Source organism: Pseudophryne corroboree, chromosome 10, assembly GCF_028390025.1.
Source record: "Pseudophryne corroboree isolate aPseCor3 chromosome 10, aPseCor3.hap2, whole genome shotgun sequence".
Taxonomy (NCBI): Eukaryota; Metazoa; Chordata; class Amphibia; order Anura; family Myobatrachidae; genus Pseudophryne; species Pseudophryne corroboree.
Genome location: NC_086453.1, coordinates 186,816,824 through 186,833,778, shown reverse-complemented (window position 1 = coordinate 186,833,778; position 16,955 = coordinate 186,816,824). Strand labels below are relative to the sequence as shown.

At 46.0% G+C, this 16,955-nt stretch overlaps 1 protein-coding gene across 5 annotated transcripts in view; it reads left to right on the top strand.

Moving 5' to 3' along the window:
* Nucleotides 1–16,955, top strand: part of LOC134966322 (zinc finger protein 569-like) — a 232,370-nt gene that overhangs the window by 46,970 nt on the left and 168,445 nt on the right. For all 5 annotated transcript variants that reach the window (XR_010188623.1, XM_063942969.1, XM_063942968.1 and 2 more), the window contains one exon: nucleotides 6,032–6,158. Coding sequence is in view for 4 of the 5 variants with exons in the window: in XM_063942969.1 (XP_063799039.1) it covers nucleotides 6,032–6,158 (127 nt within the window). In the remaining variant the exon portion in view is untranslated. The remainder of the gene's footprint in view (nucleotides 1–6,031; nucleotides 6,159–16,955) is intronic.

Below are 16,955 nucleotides of genomic sequence, written 5' to 3'. Positions count from 1 at the left end.
TATACCCTACACTGGTCACCAAGGCTGTCAGGGATCTTGGTAATGCTGCCAGCACCATTCCTCAGGCCAGTATAAAGAAGTGAAGAGCGGGAAGCAGCATTGCCATGGTCAGGGGGCGAAGCTTCTCCTCAGAGCAGACCCAGCAGCGTTCAGCTCCATTTTCCTGCCTTCAGATCCAGTACAGAGATGCTGACAGGGAGAGCTGTCCCTCCACGCAACTCCAGCTATCCTGTGCGGTACCAGGGGGTTGTAGAAGGGGGGAAGGCTGTGTAAATACTGTGCAGTCTATTAAGGTACACAGGCAGCACCAGGTAGTTATATTATATCTACCTAGGGTAGCGCTGTGTGTGGGTTGGCTCCAATCTCTGTGTTTATCTGTGGCATACTTGGGGGGAAACTGTGTCTGACATTTTTCTGTGTGTGTGTTGGTGTTTGTTTCTCACAAAGCCATGTCTAGGGACTCGGTGTCTTATGCTGCAGAGGACATTTCCTCTCAGGAGGAATCCATTCCATGTACACAGGACTGTAATGTTTTGTCTCAGATCCCTATTACTGAGCCTGAGTGGTTGAACTCTATTAAGGGAATGATCTCTCAGATCTCTACTAGGGTAGCTCATACTGGGACTGAAACTCAGGTACTAAAGAAGTCTATGGCAGTTTGGTCGGGTTCTGTCCCTATTCCTTCAAAACACCCTAGCATATACCCACAAAAACGTGCACTTGCCCAGATTATGCAAGATGACACGGATACCGACTCTGACACTGCTGACGGTGATGGGGATGTGCTGAGGTGGGCGGTATCCCTGGCTAAGGGGGTGCAGCTCATGATTGAGGCTATTAGAGATGTGTTAAACATTTCTGACACAACACCTGAGCAGGTTGAGGAGGCTTACTTCACAGATAATAAGAAAGCCTCGCTAACTTTCCCTGTGTCTGAAGAATTAAACGCTTTATTTGAAAAATCCTGGGAGAACCCGGGGAGAAAATTCCAGATCCCCAAAAGGGTTTTGGTTGCTTTTCCTTTCCCTGAGGATGATAGAAAAAAATAGGAAAATCCACCCATAGTTGACGCATCTGTTTCCAGACTGTCAAAGAAGGTGGTCTTACCTGTCCCTGGATTTACCGCATTAAAAGAACCGGCTGATCGTAAGTTTGACACTACGCTCAAATCCATATACACTGCTTCAGGGGTGGCGTTGAGACCCACTATTGCCTGTGCATGGATTTCTAAAGATATAGTAAAGTGGTCAGGCACGTTACTAGAGGATTTGGATTCAATGGATAGAAGTGACATTGAATTATTTTTACGTAACATACAGGATTCTGCGGGGTTCATGGTGGAATCCTTCAAGGACCTGGGTACGCTGACTGCAAGGGTATCTTCCATGTCGGTCTCAGCTTGCAGGGGTCTCTGGCTACGCCAATGGATGACAGACGCGGAATCCAGGAGAAGTGTGAAGAACCTAGCCTACACAGGTCAGGCTCTATTTGGGGAAGCATTGGATGCCGGATTTCCACGGCAACCGCGGGTAAGTCACCTTTTCTTCCATCAGCTACGCCTTTCTACGAAGAAACACTTTTCTTCATTTGCATGGCAGTCCTTTTGGACTGCTAAGACAAAAAAAAGTCCAAGCCTCCTACCACCTTCTTTAGAGGTGGTCGTGCAAAATCCAAAAAGCCTGCACCCGCAGGCTCCCAGGACCAGAAACCGGCTTCTGTTTCCTCAAAATCCTCAGCATGACGGTGGTCCGCGAAGCCTGGAAGATGGGCTGGTGGGTGCGAGGCTCAGACGTTTCAGCCACGTCTGGGTGTCGTCCGGCCTGGATCCCTGGGTATAGGATATTGTGTCCCAAGGGTATAGACTGGAGTTTCAAGACCTTCCGCCGCACCGATTCTTCAAATCAGGCTTTCCAGTTTTGCTGGCAGACAGGGCTATCCTACAGGAAGCCATCCAAAAATTGGAAAACTCACAGGTCATTGTCCCTGTTCCACCTCATATGCAAACCAAGGGTTATTATTCAAACCTTTTCGTGGTACCGAAACCAGATGGTTCGGTCAGACCGATTTTGAACTTGACATCGTTAAACCCTTATCTGAGGGAGTTCAAATTCAAAATGGAGTCTCTGAGAGCGGTGATCTCCGGTCTGGAGGAGGGAGAGTTTCTGGTATCCCTGGATATCAAGGATGCGTACCTCCACATTCCCATTTCGCCGCCACACCAGGCTTATCTCAGATTTGCACTGTTGTACTGTCACTATCAGTTCCAGGCGCTGCCATTCGGCCTCTCCACGGCACCGAGGGTGTTCACCAAGGTGATGGCAGAGATGATGGTTCTCCTCCACAGACAGGGGGTGAACATAATTCCATATCTGGACGACCTGCTGATAAAGGCATCGTCCAGGGAGAAGTTGTTACAGTCCATTGCTCTCATGACTCATCTACTCAGGGAGCACAGTTGGATCCTGAAACTTCCGAAGTCACATTTGGAGCCGACAAGGAGATTGTCGTTCCTGGGAATGATCCTCGACACATAGGTGCAGAGGGTGTTTCTACCGGAGGTGAAAGCTTTGGTGATTCAAACAATGGTCCGGGATGTCCTGAAATCAGCCCGAGTATTGGTTCATCAGTGCATTCGCCTTCTGGGGAAGATGGTTGCCTCTTACGAGGCTTTACAGTACGGAAGATTTCATGCTCTGTCATTCCAGCTGGATCTCCTAGACAAGTGGTCGGGATCTCACCTACACATGCACCAGAGGATACGTCTGTCGCCGAAAGCAAGGATTTCACTCTTCTGGTGGCTTCAACTGCCTCACCTTCTGGAGGGCCGCAGGTTCGGGGTTCAGAACTGGATCCTTCTAACCATGGATGCAAGTCTCAGAGGTTGGGACGCAGTCACCCAAGGGGAAACCTTCCAAGGAAGGTGGTCAAGTCTGGAATCCCTTCTTCCAATAAACATCCTAAGGGCCGTGTAAAACGCCCTTCTGCAAGCTGCTCATCTTCTACAGGATCGGGCTGTTCAGGTGCAGTCGGACAACGTGACCACAGTGGCCTACATAAACCGACAAGGCAGAACGAAGAGCAGGGCTGCCATGTCAGAGGTGTAAAAAATCCTCCTCTGGGCAGAAAGGCACAGGGTGGCGATGTCGGCAATCTTCATTCCGGGTGTAGACAACAGGGAAGCAGACTTCCTCAGCAGACACGATCTCCATCCAGGAGAGTGGGGCCTCCATACGGAGGTGTTCGAGGAGGTAACCGGTTGGTGGGGGGTTCCTCACATAGACATGATGGCTTCAACAAGAAGCTGCGGAGGTACTGTTCCAGGTCGAGAGACCCACAGGCAGTGGCGGTGGATGCACTGGTTACACCGTGGGTGTTCCCGTCAGTGTATGTGTTCCATCCACTTCCTCTGATACCAAGGTTTCTTCAGCTGATAAGAAGAACAAAGGTTCTGGCAATCCTCATTGCTCCGGACTGGCCAAGGAGGGCTTGGTACGCGGATCTACTGGATCTTCTGCTAGAAGATCCAAGGCCGTTACCTCTTCGGGAGGATCTGCTACTGCAGGGGCCATTCGCTTATCAAGACTTACCACGGCTATGTTTGACGGAATGGCGGTTGAACGCCAGATCTAGGCTCAGAAGGTTATCCTGAGTGAGGTCATTCCTACCCTGATACAGGCTAGGAAGGGGGTAACGTCTAAACATTACCATCACATTTGGAAAAAATATGTTTCTTGGTGCGAGTCCAAGAAGTTTCCTGCGGTGGAGTTTCAACTTGGATGTTTTCTCCTTTTCATGCAAGCAGGGGTGGATATGGGACTGAGATTGGGCTCAGTCAAGGTCCCATATCTCTGCTTATCCATTTTCTTTCAAAAACAATTGGCTGTACTCCCTGAGGTTCAGACCTTTTTGAAAGGGGTTCTGCACATCCAGCCTCCCTTTGTGTCACCAACGGCACCCTGGGATCTTGATGTGGTGTTGCAGTTCCTGCAGTCTGCTTGGTTTGAGCCTCTACAGGAGGCTGATCTCAACTTTCTCACGTGGAAGGCGGTCACTTTGTTGGCCTTGGCTTCTGCACGACATGTGTCGGAATTGGGGGCTTTATCTTGTAAAAGTTTTGGGACTCATCCGCAGTTCCTGCCTAAGGTTGTATCGGCTTTCCATATCAACCAACCTATTGTGGTGCCAGTGGCTACTGACTCCTCAATTGCTTCAAAGGCCTTGGATGTAGTTAGGACTTTGAAGATTTATGTGAAGAGAACAGCTCGTCATAGGAAAAGTGACTCTCTGTTTGTCCTCTATGATCCCAAGAAACTTGGGTGTCCTGCTTCTAAGCAGTCGATTTCACGCTGGATCAGGTTCACTATCCATCATGCTTATTCCATGGCAGGATTGCCGTGTCCGAAATCTGTAAAGGCTCACTCTACTCGTAAGGTGGGCTCTTCCTGGGTGGCTGCCCGGGGTGTCTCGGCTGTACAACTCTGCCGAGCAGCTACTTGGTCTGGGTCGAACACGTTTGCCAAGTTTTACAAGTTCGATACTTTGGCTCTGATGACCTCAAGTTTGTTCAAGCAGTGTTGCAGGACCCTCCGCGCTCTCCCTCCCGTACTGGGAGCTTTGGTACATCCCCATGGTACTAATATGGACCCCAGCATCCTCTAGGACGTAAGAGAAAATAGGATTTTAATTACCTACCGGTAAATCCTTTTCTCATAGTCCGTAGTGGATGCTGGGCGCCCACCCAACGCTGCGTTTTCCTGCATTGGTTTTATAGTTCAGTACTGCCTGGTTCCTAGGTAAGTTTTGCGTTATTTACTATTTCAGCTGTTGCTGTGTTATTCTGGCATGTTAGCCGGTTTTGCCTGTTGTGTGAGCTGGTATGAATCTCGCCACTATCTGTGTAATTCCTTCTCTCGAAGTATGTCGTCTCCTCGGGCACAGTTTCTAGACTGAGTCTGGTAGGAGGGGCATAGAGGGAGGAGCCAGCCCACACTATTAAACTCTTAAAGTGCCAATGGCTCCTGGTGGACCCGTCTATACCCCATGGTACTAATATGGACCCCAGCATCCTCTACGTACTACGAGAAAAGGATTTACCGGTAGGTAATTAAAATCCTATTATAACCCATCACCACTTATATGCCATCATACTTCTCCACATGCCGCTTATATGCTATTAAACCCCTCATGCCCCCAGTATGCCATCAGACCCCTCCACATCTCCCTTATATGCCATCAAACACCTCCACATTCCTATTTTATCAGACTTCTACACATGCCACTAATGCACCATCCGATTTATCCACATGCCCTTTATATGCTATCATACTTCTTCACATGCCCTTATATGCCATCAGACTCCCCATATTCGAAGAATAGTCATATTTCATTGTTCAGTGTTGTAGTGATGCAAAGTCAGGGATAATTATTCTAAAGTTGCATGATTTCTGTTTTCTTATAGTAATTTAGTGTTTTCCTAATGCATAATCTCTATTAAAGTACATGATAAAAGTCTGGCATTGCTTCAAGGAGGCAGGTAAGGAAAAGCCAGGCAGTTACATCACTTGAGACACCATAGAGCAGGCATGTCCAAACTGCGGCCCTCCAGCTGTTGAGAAACTACACATCCTAGCATTCCCTGACACAGCTTTAGCATTCTCTGACAGCAAAACGGTGTCAGGGCATGCTGGGATGTGTAGTTTCACAACAGCTGGAGGGCCGCAGTTTGGACATGCCTGCCATAGAGTGTTACTGGAACCTAGTGAATCGACAGACCAACTGTTTGTGAATACAATTGGTTCTACTGTGCACAGGTCATAGGAACTGTTTAAACTTTGAAAGATAGTGCAAAATATCAATGTTACCTTTTCTTAACAAACTTCTAATAGTTCACTTAAAGTACTTCTGATTTTATTTGTATCTGCTGCCTGTTATAAGTTTTTGTGATTTTTTTTTTTTTTGTCATGTCATTAATTTAAATTGTGTTTTTGTGGCATTCTAATTGCTATGGTTCTAAGATTTGTTTGTTTCACAGGTTCCCATTATATTCCATGATGTTGCAGCTTCTTTTACAGAGGAACAGTGGATGCGTCTGGACAACTGGCAGAGAGACATTTACAAAAACGTCATGATTGAAATCCATCGAGCCCTAACAACATTAGGTGAGAAGCTTATGGCTTAACACCTGCCACATCGACTTAGCAGTTTTTGAGTGGTGGATGTTAGTGAGCCGGGGCAAGCGATCAGAGGAGGAGCAGTGGCATTAGGTTCAACAATACCTATCTTTGCTCTTTTCTTGGTGTGCTCATAGGGAAACTTGGGGCCAATGCCTGATCTAGCCATCAATGTAAACGATTCAGCCAAAGATGTGGTCAATATGAGTATGCTAGGTGGTCATGCTCTGCCCAATTTGCAAAAAAATAGAAACACAGGCAGAACTTCACATTTTAAGTTCGTGTTCTGGTACACATTGTTCATTAGCTTAACATTGCCCTTTACCAACCAATATACTACTTTTACGAAAGCTTACTTTGCAATGTAAACTCAATATTAGTACATTACATAACTGTTCTGAAGCTTGCCATGAAACACAGTTAACAAACCAGAAAGGATAGCAGCCACAGCAAGTTAGTAAACATACGCTGTATTAAGATAATTAAAGAATAGTACAAAGCACTATATGCACCTGGCTCCTCCTGGAGTAAACAGTAGTATATGCAACTGGTTTACGCCACAGTGGTAGTGGTAAATGCTAAATAAACAGTACACAATTCATATGCAATATAGTTCTTGACAGTGTTATTAATAACAAATAAAATCACATCTACCATGCAAAAAGAAATTACAACGGATGCCATATCAAAATGAAAGTATTACATTAAAATCAATACACACATCCATTATCTTCCCCTTTAAAATTAAATGGAAATATGCTTTATTGCTGTGGACCATTCACAAGTGGGAGGTATTTAGATGCAGTCAGACAGTCAGAAGCGGCTGTCAGTTGTCATGATCAGTTTTGCATTTTGCATCAGTGGTCAAGCAGCAGCAAATGATCTGTCTCCTAACAGGCGCATATGAGATTTATTGTGGTCAGAATTGGTCACATTTTGCTCAGACATGTTCTTTTTTTAAATAACTGATTTTTATTGAGGTTTTTCATATATAAGAAATATATAAGACATATGCGTTTGACAATATGACATCAGCATTATAATGTGACGAACCTTAGAACATAGGGAACGTATGAAAAGTGGATCAATACAAGTATATCTAAGCCAAACAACAATATGTAATAAGAAAATACAGTCAAACAAGGGGGGGGGGGAGGGGGGTGAAAGATCAGAGCGCTGTCGGCCCATCAAAGGCAGAAACACCAAATTAGGGTGGGGTCATGAACATACAACCATACATCGTTATACATAGTTCCCAATTAAGTTATTGTAACTAAACTGATGTAATATTACATTAATAAAAATAATAACAAGCTAGGCATGTAGAAGATATGAAAAGACAAGAGAGAAGATGACATCTAGAAGATTGACGAGGAGATAAAGAGGAGGATAGGAGTAGAAGAAGAGAGAAGCCAGATTATCTGGACATTGTCCACTGAGAATTTTCAAAGGTTGCAATTATCGCGGATTGGGTGGTCTGGTCTAGAGTAGCCATATAGGGGCCCCATTTTTTGTAGAACCTGGCAAGGTCAGAGGGACCCGTAAGGAGAGTGGACCTACGATCAAATTACAAATATTGTAACATAGTTTTCAGAACTTCAGCTAGGGAGGGGGTCGATCTAACAACCCAATGTTTCAGAATTGCTTTTTTGGATATGGTAAACAACATGGTCAGCATGGGGAAAAGTAGGTTAATCCCTCTCTCCAATCTCCAGGTAGAAAAATTAATGCAAAGACAGGCCAACGGGTCCGGTCTCAATGCCGTATGGAAATGGGTATTTATGAATACAAATAGTTTATTCCAAAAGCGTTGGATCCTAGTACAGCTCCAAAGGCAGTGGTAGAAAGTGGCTCTAGCTCCTTTACATTTAGGGCATCTATTAGGGAATGCAGGATCAATGGGTATCTGTTCATAAGGAGGTAAGTATGCCCTATGGATGGATTTTATATGTACCTCCTGTAGGTACGCAGAACTAAGAATTGACATGGTCCGGTGATGGTTGTCTAAGAGGAGGTCACAGGAGGTCACGCTTGGAATGTCTGCTTGCCAGGAGGCAACCAGTCTGGAAATGAATGGCTTGGATGGGATATTTACAATGAGTGAGTAAATTTGCTTTAATTTGTAGGGATGGGATTCCCAGTGCTTTAGAATCTTAGCTAGTGGGGAAGAAGGAGATGAGAGGATAGAGTCGAGGCGCAGTGAATGGAGATAGTGTCTCACTTGTAGATACATATAGAAGTGGGAGGACGGAATAGAGTACCTGTCTCTTAGTGTTGCAAATTGGGCGATATGGCCACCCGGGTCAAATACTTGTGAAGCAGCGCACAGCCCCCTCTCCCGCCATCGGACAAAAAGAGCATTGTGATGGGAAGGAGGAAAAGAAGGGTTTCCCCAGAGGGATACATAAGAAGAAACAGTGTGGTCAGATTTGAGTTTTCTATGTAATTTCACCCAACTAAAGTAAGTGTCTCGAAATAAAGGATGTTTCAGGATTGATGGAGGTATGTCAGCTTTTTTGGTGTGTAGAAGTGCGCATGGGGAATAAGGTCGAAAAGCGTCAGTATCTAGAGCCAAGTCAGTATACGTGCTTTTTCCTAAGAGCCAGTCAGCAGCATATCGGAGAAAGATTGTAAGTGAGTACGAAAGAAAGTCCGGGACTCCCAGTCCACCCATTGATTTGTCCATTACTAGTTTGGCAAAGGCCACTTTTGGTTTCTTCCCGTGCCATATAAATCGAGTCATAGCCTTGCGTAATGTAGAGCCATCCGCTTCTCTGAGGCTGAATGGAAAAGACTGCATAATATAAAAGATTTTGGGAAATATTACAGATTTAAGGACTGCAATCCTTCCTAGCAATGAGAGCGGTAGGGTAGCCCAACCCTCTAGTTTAGAAAGCACGGCCTTAATGGCCGGGGAGAAATTAATCTCGTAGGTACGCGAAATATCACGTGTAATATTAACTCCTAGGTATTTAAAGTGAGACTGAGTGATCGTGAAGGGTGAAGCCTGGGTAAGAGAAGATAGTGTGGAAGGGGGGACGTATATAGGAAGCAATTCTGATTTAGTGACATTGATCTTATAGCCAGCCTTTTCACCAAAGTCCGAAATCAAACGCAGGATTTCCGGGACTGACGTGAGAGGGTTTGAGACAAATAATAACATGTCGTCAGCGAACAGGGCGACTTTAAGCTCAGTGTTGCCTATGGAGATGCCAGTAAAGGAAGGGGAAAGCCTAAGAGCCACTGCAAGAGGTTCTAGAGCGATGGCAAAAAGGAGTGGGGAGAGAGGGCAGCCCTGTCTAGTGCCTTTTTCTATATAGAAGGGGTCGGAAAGGAAACCGTTGCAAGAAATTTGAGTGGCCGGGGATGAATATATTGCACGGATAGCCTTAATAAACGCATCAGGGAATTTAAATTGTGTCATGGTTGCGTAAAGGTGTGGCCATTCGACGAGGTCGAAGGCCTTTTCCGCGTCTAAGGATATGATGGCATATCCTGAAGAAGACATGTTACCGTGGCAGGAATGCATGGCCGCTAACACCCTTCTCACGTTGACCACCGAGTGTCTGCCTGCAATAAAGCCTGTCTGATCGGGGTGGACAATGTGGGGGAGTATGAGTTTCAGACGATCGGCAAGTATCTTGGTGAATAACTTGTAATCTAAGTTTAACAAAAATAGTGGTCGATAGGAGCCTGGAAGGGATAAATCTCTGCCTGGTTTAGGGAGCAATTTGAGGAGTGCCGAATTAAAGTGGGGTGGGGGGGTCTTAGCTAGCAGTAAGGAGTTGAAAATGTCCACCAGAATGGAGTCGAATTTATGGGAGAGGAGTCTATAGAACTCTCCACTATAGCCGTCAGGACCTGGGGCCTTATTGGGTTTTAATTGTTTGATCGCTGACCGGACTTCAGTGATAGTGATCGGGGATAGCAGTTGAGAGGCCATATCATCTGTAAGAGCAGGGTAAGGTAGGGCTTCCCAAAAGAGAGGAGTGTTGGAGGAATTGTCAGCGGGGGTAGGGGGAGGGTATGGTGGTTGAGAGCAGGGTGTCGGGGAATGTAAAGCAGGCGAAGGTGGCTGCGGGGTGTTTGGAAGGGTGGATGAGTATAATTGGGAAAAGTAAGACTGCATGATATGTGCAATCTGCTTGTTTGTGGAAGTCAGTGTGCCTTGTTGTGTGCGGAGAGGGTGAACCACTGCAGATGAAAATGTGTCACGAAGCAAGTTGGAGAGTAAGCGGCCAGATTTGTTCCCGAATTTGTGGAACTTGTAGTGGACAGAAAAAAGGTATTTATTTCCCATTTCGGAGATGTGTTCGTCAAAGTGGGTTTTAGTAAGCAGATATGCTTGCTTAGTGGCTGGTGAAGGTGCATGTTTGTACGCCTGAAAGGCCACAGTGAGAGCGTTCTGGAGCGTCAGATATTGCTTTGAGAAATTCTTGTTGGAGGCTGCGGTGAAGGACATAATCGCCCCTCTGAGTACGGCTTTCGCCGACATCCAAAACAGAAAGGGATTCGTCTGGAGGTGTTCAGAATTGGTAGTGCAATAGTCGTCCCAAGCAGCCTCCAAGAAGGACTTGAAAGTAGCAGAGCGACAAAATCTAGTTGGGAATTTCCATAACCTAGTCGTGTCCCTGTCATCTGGAAAGTGGATAGTCAATGAAATCATAGCGTGGTCTGACAGTGAGATGGGGGCAATAGAGCAGTCCGTGACCTGAGGGAAAAGAGCATGAGAGATGAAGAAATAGTCGATGCGAGAGAGAGAGCCGTGCGCCGCCGAGAGACAGGTGTATTCTCTTTCTGTTGGGTACAGGGCTCTCCACAGGTCTATAACCTGCAGGGTGGAGGTGAAGAGGGGGATGCCAACCTTAGGGAGTGGAGGGGGGGTCCCACGGGTGTTTGATCTGTCTAATATGGAGGAAGAGATCAGGTTAAAATCGCCACCAATAATCAAATTGTCACCCATGAAGGGGGTCAGGAGGGTAATCAAGTACTGGAAGTATGACTTAGAATAGGGAGGGGGGATATATACATTTGCCAGCGTGAGCCTTTTGCCCAGTATATCCACCGAAACCACCACATATCTACCAGTATCGTCAGTAACAACACTGTGAACCTCATGAGCCAGAGTGCGTTTTACCAGGATAACCACTCCTCTTGCCTTGGAGCTGTAGGAAGAGGATGCCAATACAGACCAGCCCAGCATTCCCAGTTTTGCAGATTCAGAGGTAGTCAGATGAGTTTCCTGGAGCAATGCCACGTCCACACCAGACTTTTGTAAGAAAATCAAAATTTTCCTGCGTTTCGCCGGAGAGTTGATACCTCCAACGTTCCAGGTTGCGTAGCGTAGACTAGGCATCCCTGCAGGAAACAGGGAAAAAAAGGAACAGCAGTTTAAAGCATAAAAAGACAAAAAGGGGAACTTTTAGTATAGCGATGTCAAAGGATATCATACATTTTGGCAAAGTTATATAGGGTAGGACAGCGCCCACAGGAGTTGGAGGAGGGTACCAGTCAGTGAGTGAGGGGAGGAGTGTACGGGAGGGGAGGTAGGGAACACAAATGAAAAGAGGCATACAAACGCTAGCATTTGATGCCAGACTTCCAAGCAAAAGCACATAAAGTATCATAACAAAAAGGATAAACATCCAGCACGGAGGGGCGTGTCCGCCCCCCGATCCTCAAAGTGCAGCAAAATATTAACGTATAGCTGTAAAACTGTAAAACTGGGGCCCGTAGGTCCCGGCAGTGCGCCACACATAAGAACAATAAAATATCATGTAGTTTAGAGAGAATGAGCCACTAAATGTGAAAACAAAAGGTAGCGGTGTAAACTCAGAAATCACGGAACAGACATGAAATCATGCAAAACAGAGAGAACTTAATGAGACAATTTAGAACATGGAGCACAGTCCTTCATTTAGTTGAATCAGAGATGTCTGCATCTTTGGCCTGGGACAGCTCCTGGAGGTAAGCCAAAGCGTCAGGCGGGGTAGAAAAGTCCTTAAATGAAGACCCGTCATAAATGAGAAGCCTGGCAGGATATAGCAGGCCAAATTTGCGCCCTTCAGCGACTAATTGAGAGCAAACAGGGGAAAAGGATTTCCTGGCTCGTGACAATTCAGCGGAGTAGTCTTGAAAAATATGAAGCTTATGTCCTTCCCATGACAAAGATTTTGCTTTGCGAGAGGCCGACCATATCTCCATTTTGTGTAGGTAATTTAAGCAGCGGAACAGGGTAACGCGGGGTCTCGGCCTGTTGGGGGTCGGAGTCGGGTCCACCCTATGGACCCTCTCTATTACCATGTCCTGGCAAACCGCTTCTATGCCTAAAAGCGAGGGTAGAGTGTTGCGGACAAAATGGGCCAAAGCGGGCCCCTTGATAGATTCAGGGAGGCCGACCAGCCTAATATTGTTTCGACGCGATCTGTTCTCAATATCGTCTATCTTGTTCCATAGCTGGTAGGAATCGTTAGTGAGGCGCTTCACGGTGTGTTGCAAATCTCCTATATCATGGGAGGCTATATTGATCTGCTGCTCTGTATTAGAAACCCTGTGGGTCAGATGTTGCAGCTGGCTGGTGATATCAGCCACTGCTTTGGATAGAAGGGGGGTCATGGTAGCTGTAATGGCCGCCACCACCTCTGAGTAAGTCACAGGGGCATCGCAGCCTGCACTCACGTGTCCCCCAGGTCCTTCGGCCGCGGTTTTCTTATGCAGGGGGGGTGCACTCTCCACTGCAGAGTCTGCCTGCATGGTCCCTGCAGCCCGCCGCTTCTCCTGGCGTGGAGGCTGCGGCTGCTGCTGGTCCGTCTGGGGCTGCGGCGTCAGCAGCGCTAAAAAGCGGTCCATGTCGGCTGCGGGGAATGTAAGGTCACTGCGGGAGAGCTCCGGGCGCCAAACGAGGCTTTAAAAGCCTAATTAAAAGTGTCTGAAGAGGAGCGGGGGACCGAGCTCAGAACGGAGCTCAGGTCTCCATGAAGCCGGAACCGGAAGTCCCCCACTCAGACATGTTCTTACTGTACATTTGCCACACCTACACTCCCTCCAACCCTGTTTCGTCCTCATTAGTGCAAGAGGTAATAGGTGTAAAATGCATCAGCATTGGAAATGTTGGTGCAGTATGTGGGATAAAACACACAAATTGCGTTTCCGTTGTCAAAGTCAGAAAAATATCTCTATACACACTGCCATATTTGCACCTCACACTGGTCCGCGCTGCGCATGCGTGCGCTCTCCCGTGAAGGCGCATACCCGCTGTTGCGTGCACCCGCTGGTGCACGGTATGCGTATTTACGGTAAAGTTTGTGTAGTCGTAGCGTGCGACTCAATCGTTACATATTTTCACAAATAATGTATTTTATAGATCATGGTCCCTTTGATAGATTCTGAAAGTTTGGTTAATATAGAATGTTTATGAACAGAGGACTCCCTCTTTGTTTGATACGAAGGGTCAGATAGGAGTAATACAGTGGTGTTTAGTATCCATCGGAAGAATATTTAATTAGAAATATTCCGGTGTTGGTTTGAAGCAGATCAATCGCTCGTGCGAATAGTTATGGACATAAGAAGTTTATGAACATTTACTTTATTTGCACTTTATTACCCATGCGGCGGGAAACCCAGTTTCCCTCCCACCTGAGCAGTTGGAAATAGTCACAGCCCACCTGTATGAATCAACCTATGACCTTTTGTTATAATGCGAAGCCGAATTCCTGTGTCCAATGAACAATGAGATTGTAGGGACCATTGAATTGTATTGTGTGTGGGGCATAAATAGCAGGCCGACCATATCCAACTTCACTCTCTTCAACGGTTCTCATTGCTGATAATCGGGAGCTGGATATCGAGGCGCATGCGATCGTTCCCCTTGTGCGTAAGTTCTCTCCGTAATCATATTGTCTTACTGTGAGCCATTTCTCTCTCTCCCTCTCTTCTCTTTCTCTCGTATTTTTCCTTGATTAGACTTAAATTGTATTGTATTGTATTTCCTGTGTAGTTATCTGGTTAGTTGGTTTATGTTATATTGTAGTGTATGCTTTGTACTGTGATTCCTTTTGCAAGTATAATAGTCATAATACACATAATAGGTTTCGGACCCTAAGCCCAGGTATCTGCGTATTCTTTATAGTGTTAAGTACTCCCTGAGCATCGGTGACACTCAAGCAGCTTTGTAGTTAATCAGGTTACACAAGGTTGCACTTACACTTTGTCTCTACATTAAGGTTTGCTGTGTATTTCATTGCTAAAGGTATAGATATAAAGGTTTAACGTTGTGAGCGTCTGCATCACTGGTGATCTCCTCGTGGTCCCGAGCGCTGCTACGCTATAGCGAATCATTACGATAAGTCAACAGCCAATAGTCTGCCTGCCTGCGATCACTTGGCCGTGAGTGAACGTGACGCCTGAGCGTCTCGATCACGGCTAAGCGATCGATACGCAACTTGCGTACCCTTACGGTACTTCTTACGTAGATAGCGTACATTGTTCTTAGACCTCATAAAGGGTTATATACACGATAAATATTTAGCTTTATCAATTGGGGGCTCGTCCTGTCCTTCACATATCTGCACTAGGTAGATCAGCAGACATTATCCCTCAGCAAAGGGCGGGAGGTTGTCTCGTAGTGCTGACGGGATAAGCGTCTGCTTCGCTTAGATAAAAGAGTGCTGAAGGAATCCGGGAACCGGAGGTAAGAACAAAACGCTAGTGTCTTTTAAAACTGTATTTTTCTGTCTTGCGTACACACGCACGCACACATATATATCTGCATTTCTTTTTCTTTTTCATTTTCGTATATCACTCTCCTGTCTGCCAGTTTTATAGTCGATAGAAGTGCCAAAAGAGATTTGCTGTTATTTCATAGTTTAAGAGTAAAAGTAATATAGTTAAAAGATAGACAAACACACAGTTTTGCCTGGGAGATAAGGCGAAGTCAGTGTGTTGTGTGGTAGATGACCAGGGATCATCTACATTGATAAAAATATAAATTGTGTTACGGTGGATCTTTGCTTTGCGTACACGTGTCCCTAACAAAAGACTTGTGTACGCAATCCAAAGGCAGACGCACGCAGCGTACATTACGCAACGGAGCGTCCGGTTACGCCCACGTAGCTCAAGTCACGATAAGTTGATTTTTAACGCAACGCGATAAGTAACGCAAAGCGGTAAATAGCGCCACAGGCGATAAATAACGCAAGTCTATTTTTGGAAATCCAAAATTTAAATTAACAGATCCTGCTCCTAATTGGTAACACAGCTGGGCTAAAGAAAAATTTCTGCGCAGAAATAGAAATAGAAGCAAAAGTGTACATGTGATGAGTGAGTGTTTTTGTATTACATAAGTTTATATAACTTAAAGGTTGAACCACAAGAAAAGTCGAGTACTCGTGAGGTACACGCGTGTAAGTGACGTGCACGGTGGCTAGGGAGGCATCCTTGGTTAAACATAATATTTGAGCATTAGAGTATAGCGGACCAGTATAGAACAAGACCAGGAGGTCAGACCAGGAGGTCGTACAGAACAAGACCAGGAGGTCATAGTAGACCAGCAGGTCCAGGTACAGTAAACAGGGAAGTCCGCTATACAGTTCAGAGGCACAACACCAAGAGAAGGGTTGGTGCAAGACCCATATAGGCCGTACAAGCTCTGGCTGAAGGAATTCGCAGTCGTAAGTTTCGATTCCATTGGTCTTTCCGTACACAAGCTTAGTTGTTTGTGTACTGAACGACTGGACCGCACGTAATTGTGTACAGTAGTTAGTAATCTGACCTAGTACCATTAGAGTAAAGGGGTCACAAACGCTATTTGTACATTCTGACGTGATTTGTGTAATTTTTTATTTTTCAAGAAGGGAAGTTCGCTGGTCACTCAGGAACTATCTGACAAACCTCACCTTTACTGGAAAGAGTAAGTGTTCTGCGGATAACCCTCGCATGTTCCAGTAAACAACGGTTTTTATAGGTGCCCTGGGTCGAGTGCGCCAGCACCATATCGGTGTGATCAGGTCGCATTGGTCGGCGTGGGCGAGTGAGTGGGGTACTCGGTAAACCGCCACCGTCAGCCTATTGTGAACAATCTGGTTTTCTGTAAGGGTTCGCTGAAGACTTTGATATAGAGATCAGAGGTAGAGCAAGCAACGCCTGCAGAGTTATGGGGGCCAGTTGTTCAGGTAGGGGGCGATCAACCTCGGTTCAGGTTGATTCAGTGGTCCGACCAATTGGGTCGGCCAGGTATATCATGTGTGAGAAATATGGAAGTCACACAGAGGTTTTATGTGATGAATGGGAGAGAATGACGGTACAAGACCGGGAGAAATTCCCAAGAATAGGTAGCTTCAGCCCAGAGGTGTTACAAAATTTAAGGAGGAGGATATGTCTCATAAAATCAACAAAGAGACGAGTTCAGCATTATGATTATTTACAGTTGTGGCAACAGGAAGGTGAGATACAGAGAGGTTTGGCTCAGGCGGCGGGATCTGGCTCTAACAGAAAACTGATTGCCACGGCCCCGCCGCCACCATATATATCAGGAGAGAAGTTGATTACGGAGAAAGACGCACTAAAGTGTAACACAAAATCACTTAGTAACTGTGTAAATGTTAATGATAATGTTAACCCATTAACCCATGCAAGTATTAACCCGTGCAAGTTGTACCCTGTTTTGAACTTTCCTCAGGAGTGTGATCAAGAGGACGAAGCGACAACGATTTCAGCGCTCTCTCTAGCAGCCACCATAGCAGAGACCACAGTAGGCACAGCAACACCCACGAGATTAGTAAAGGCCCC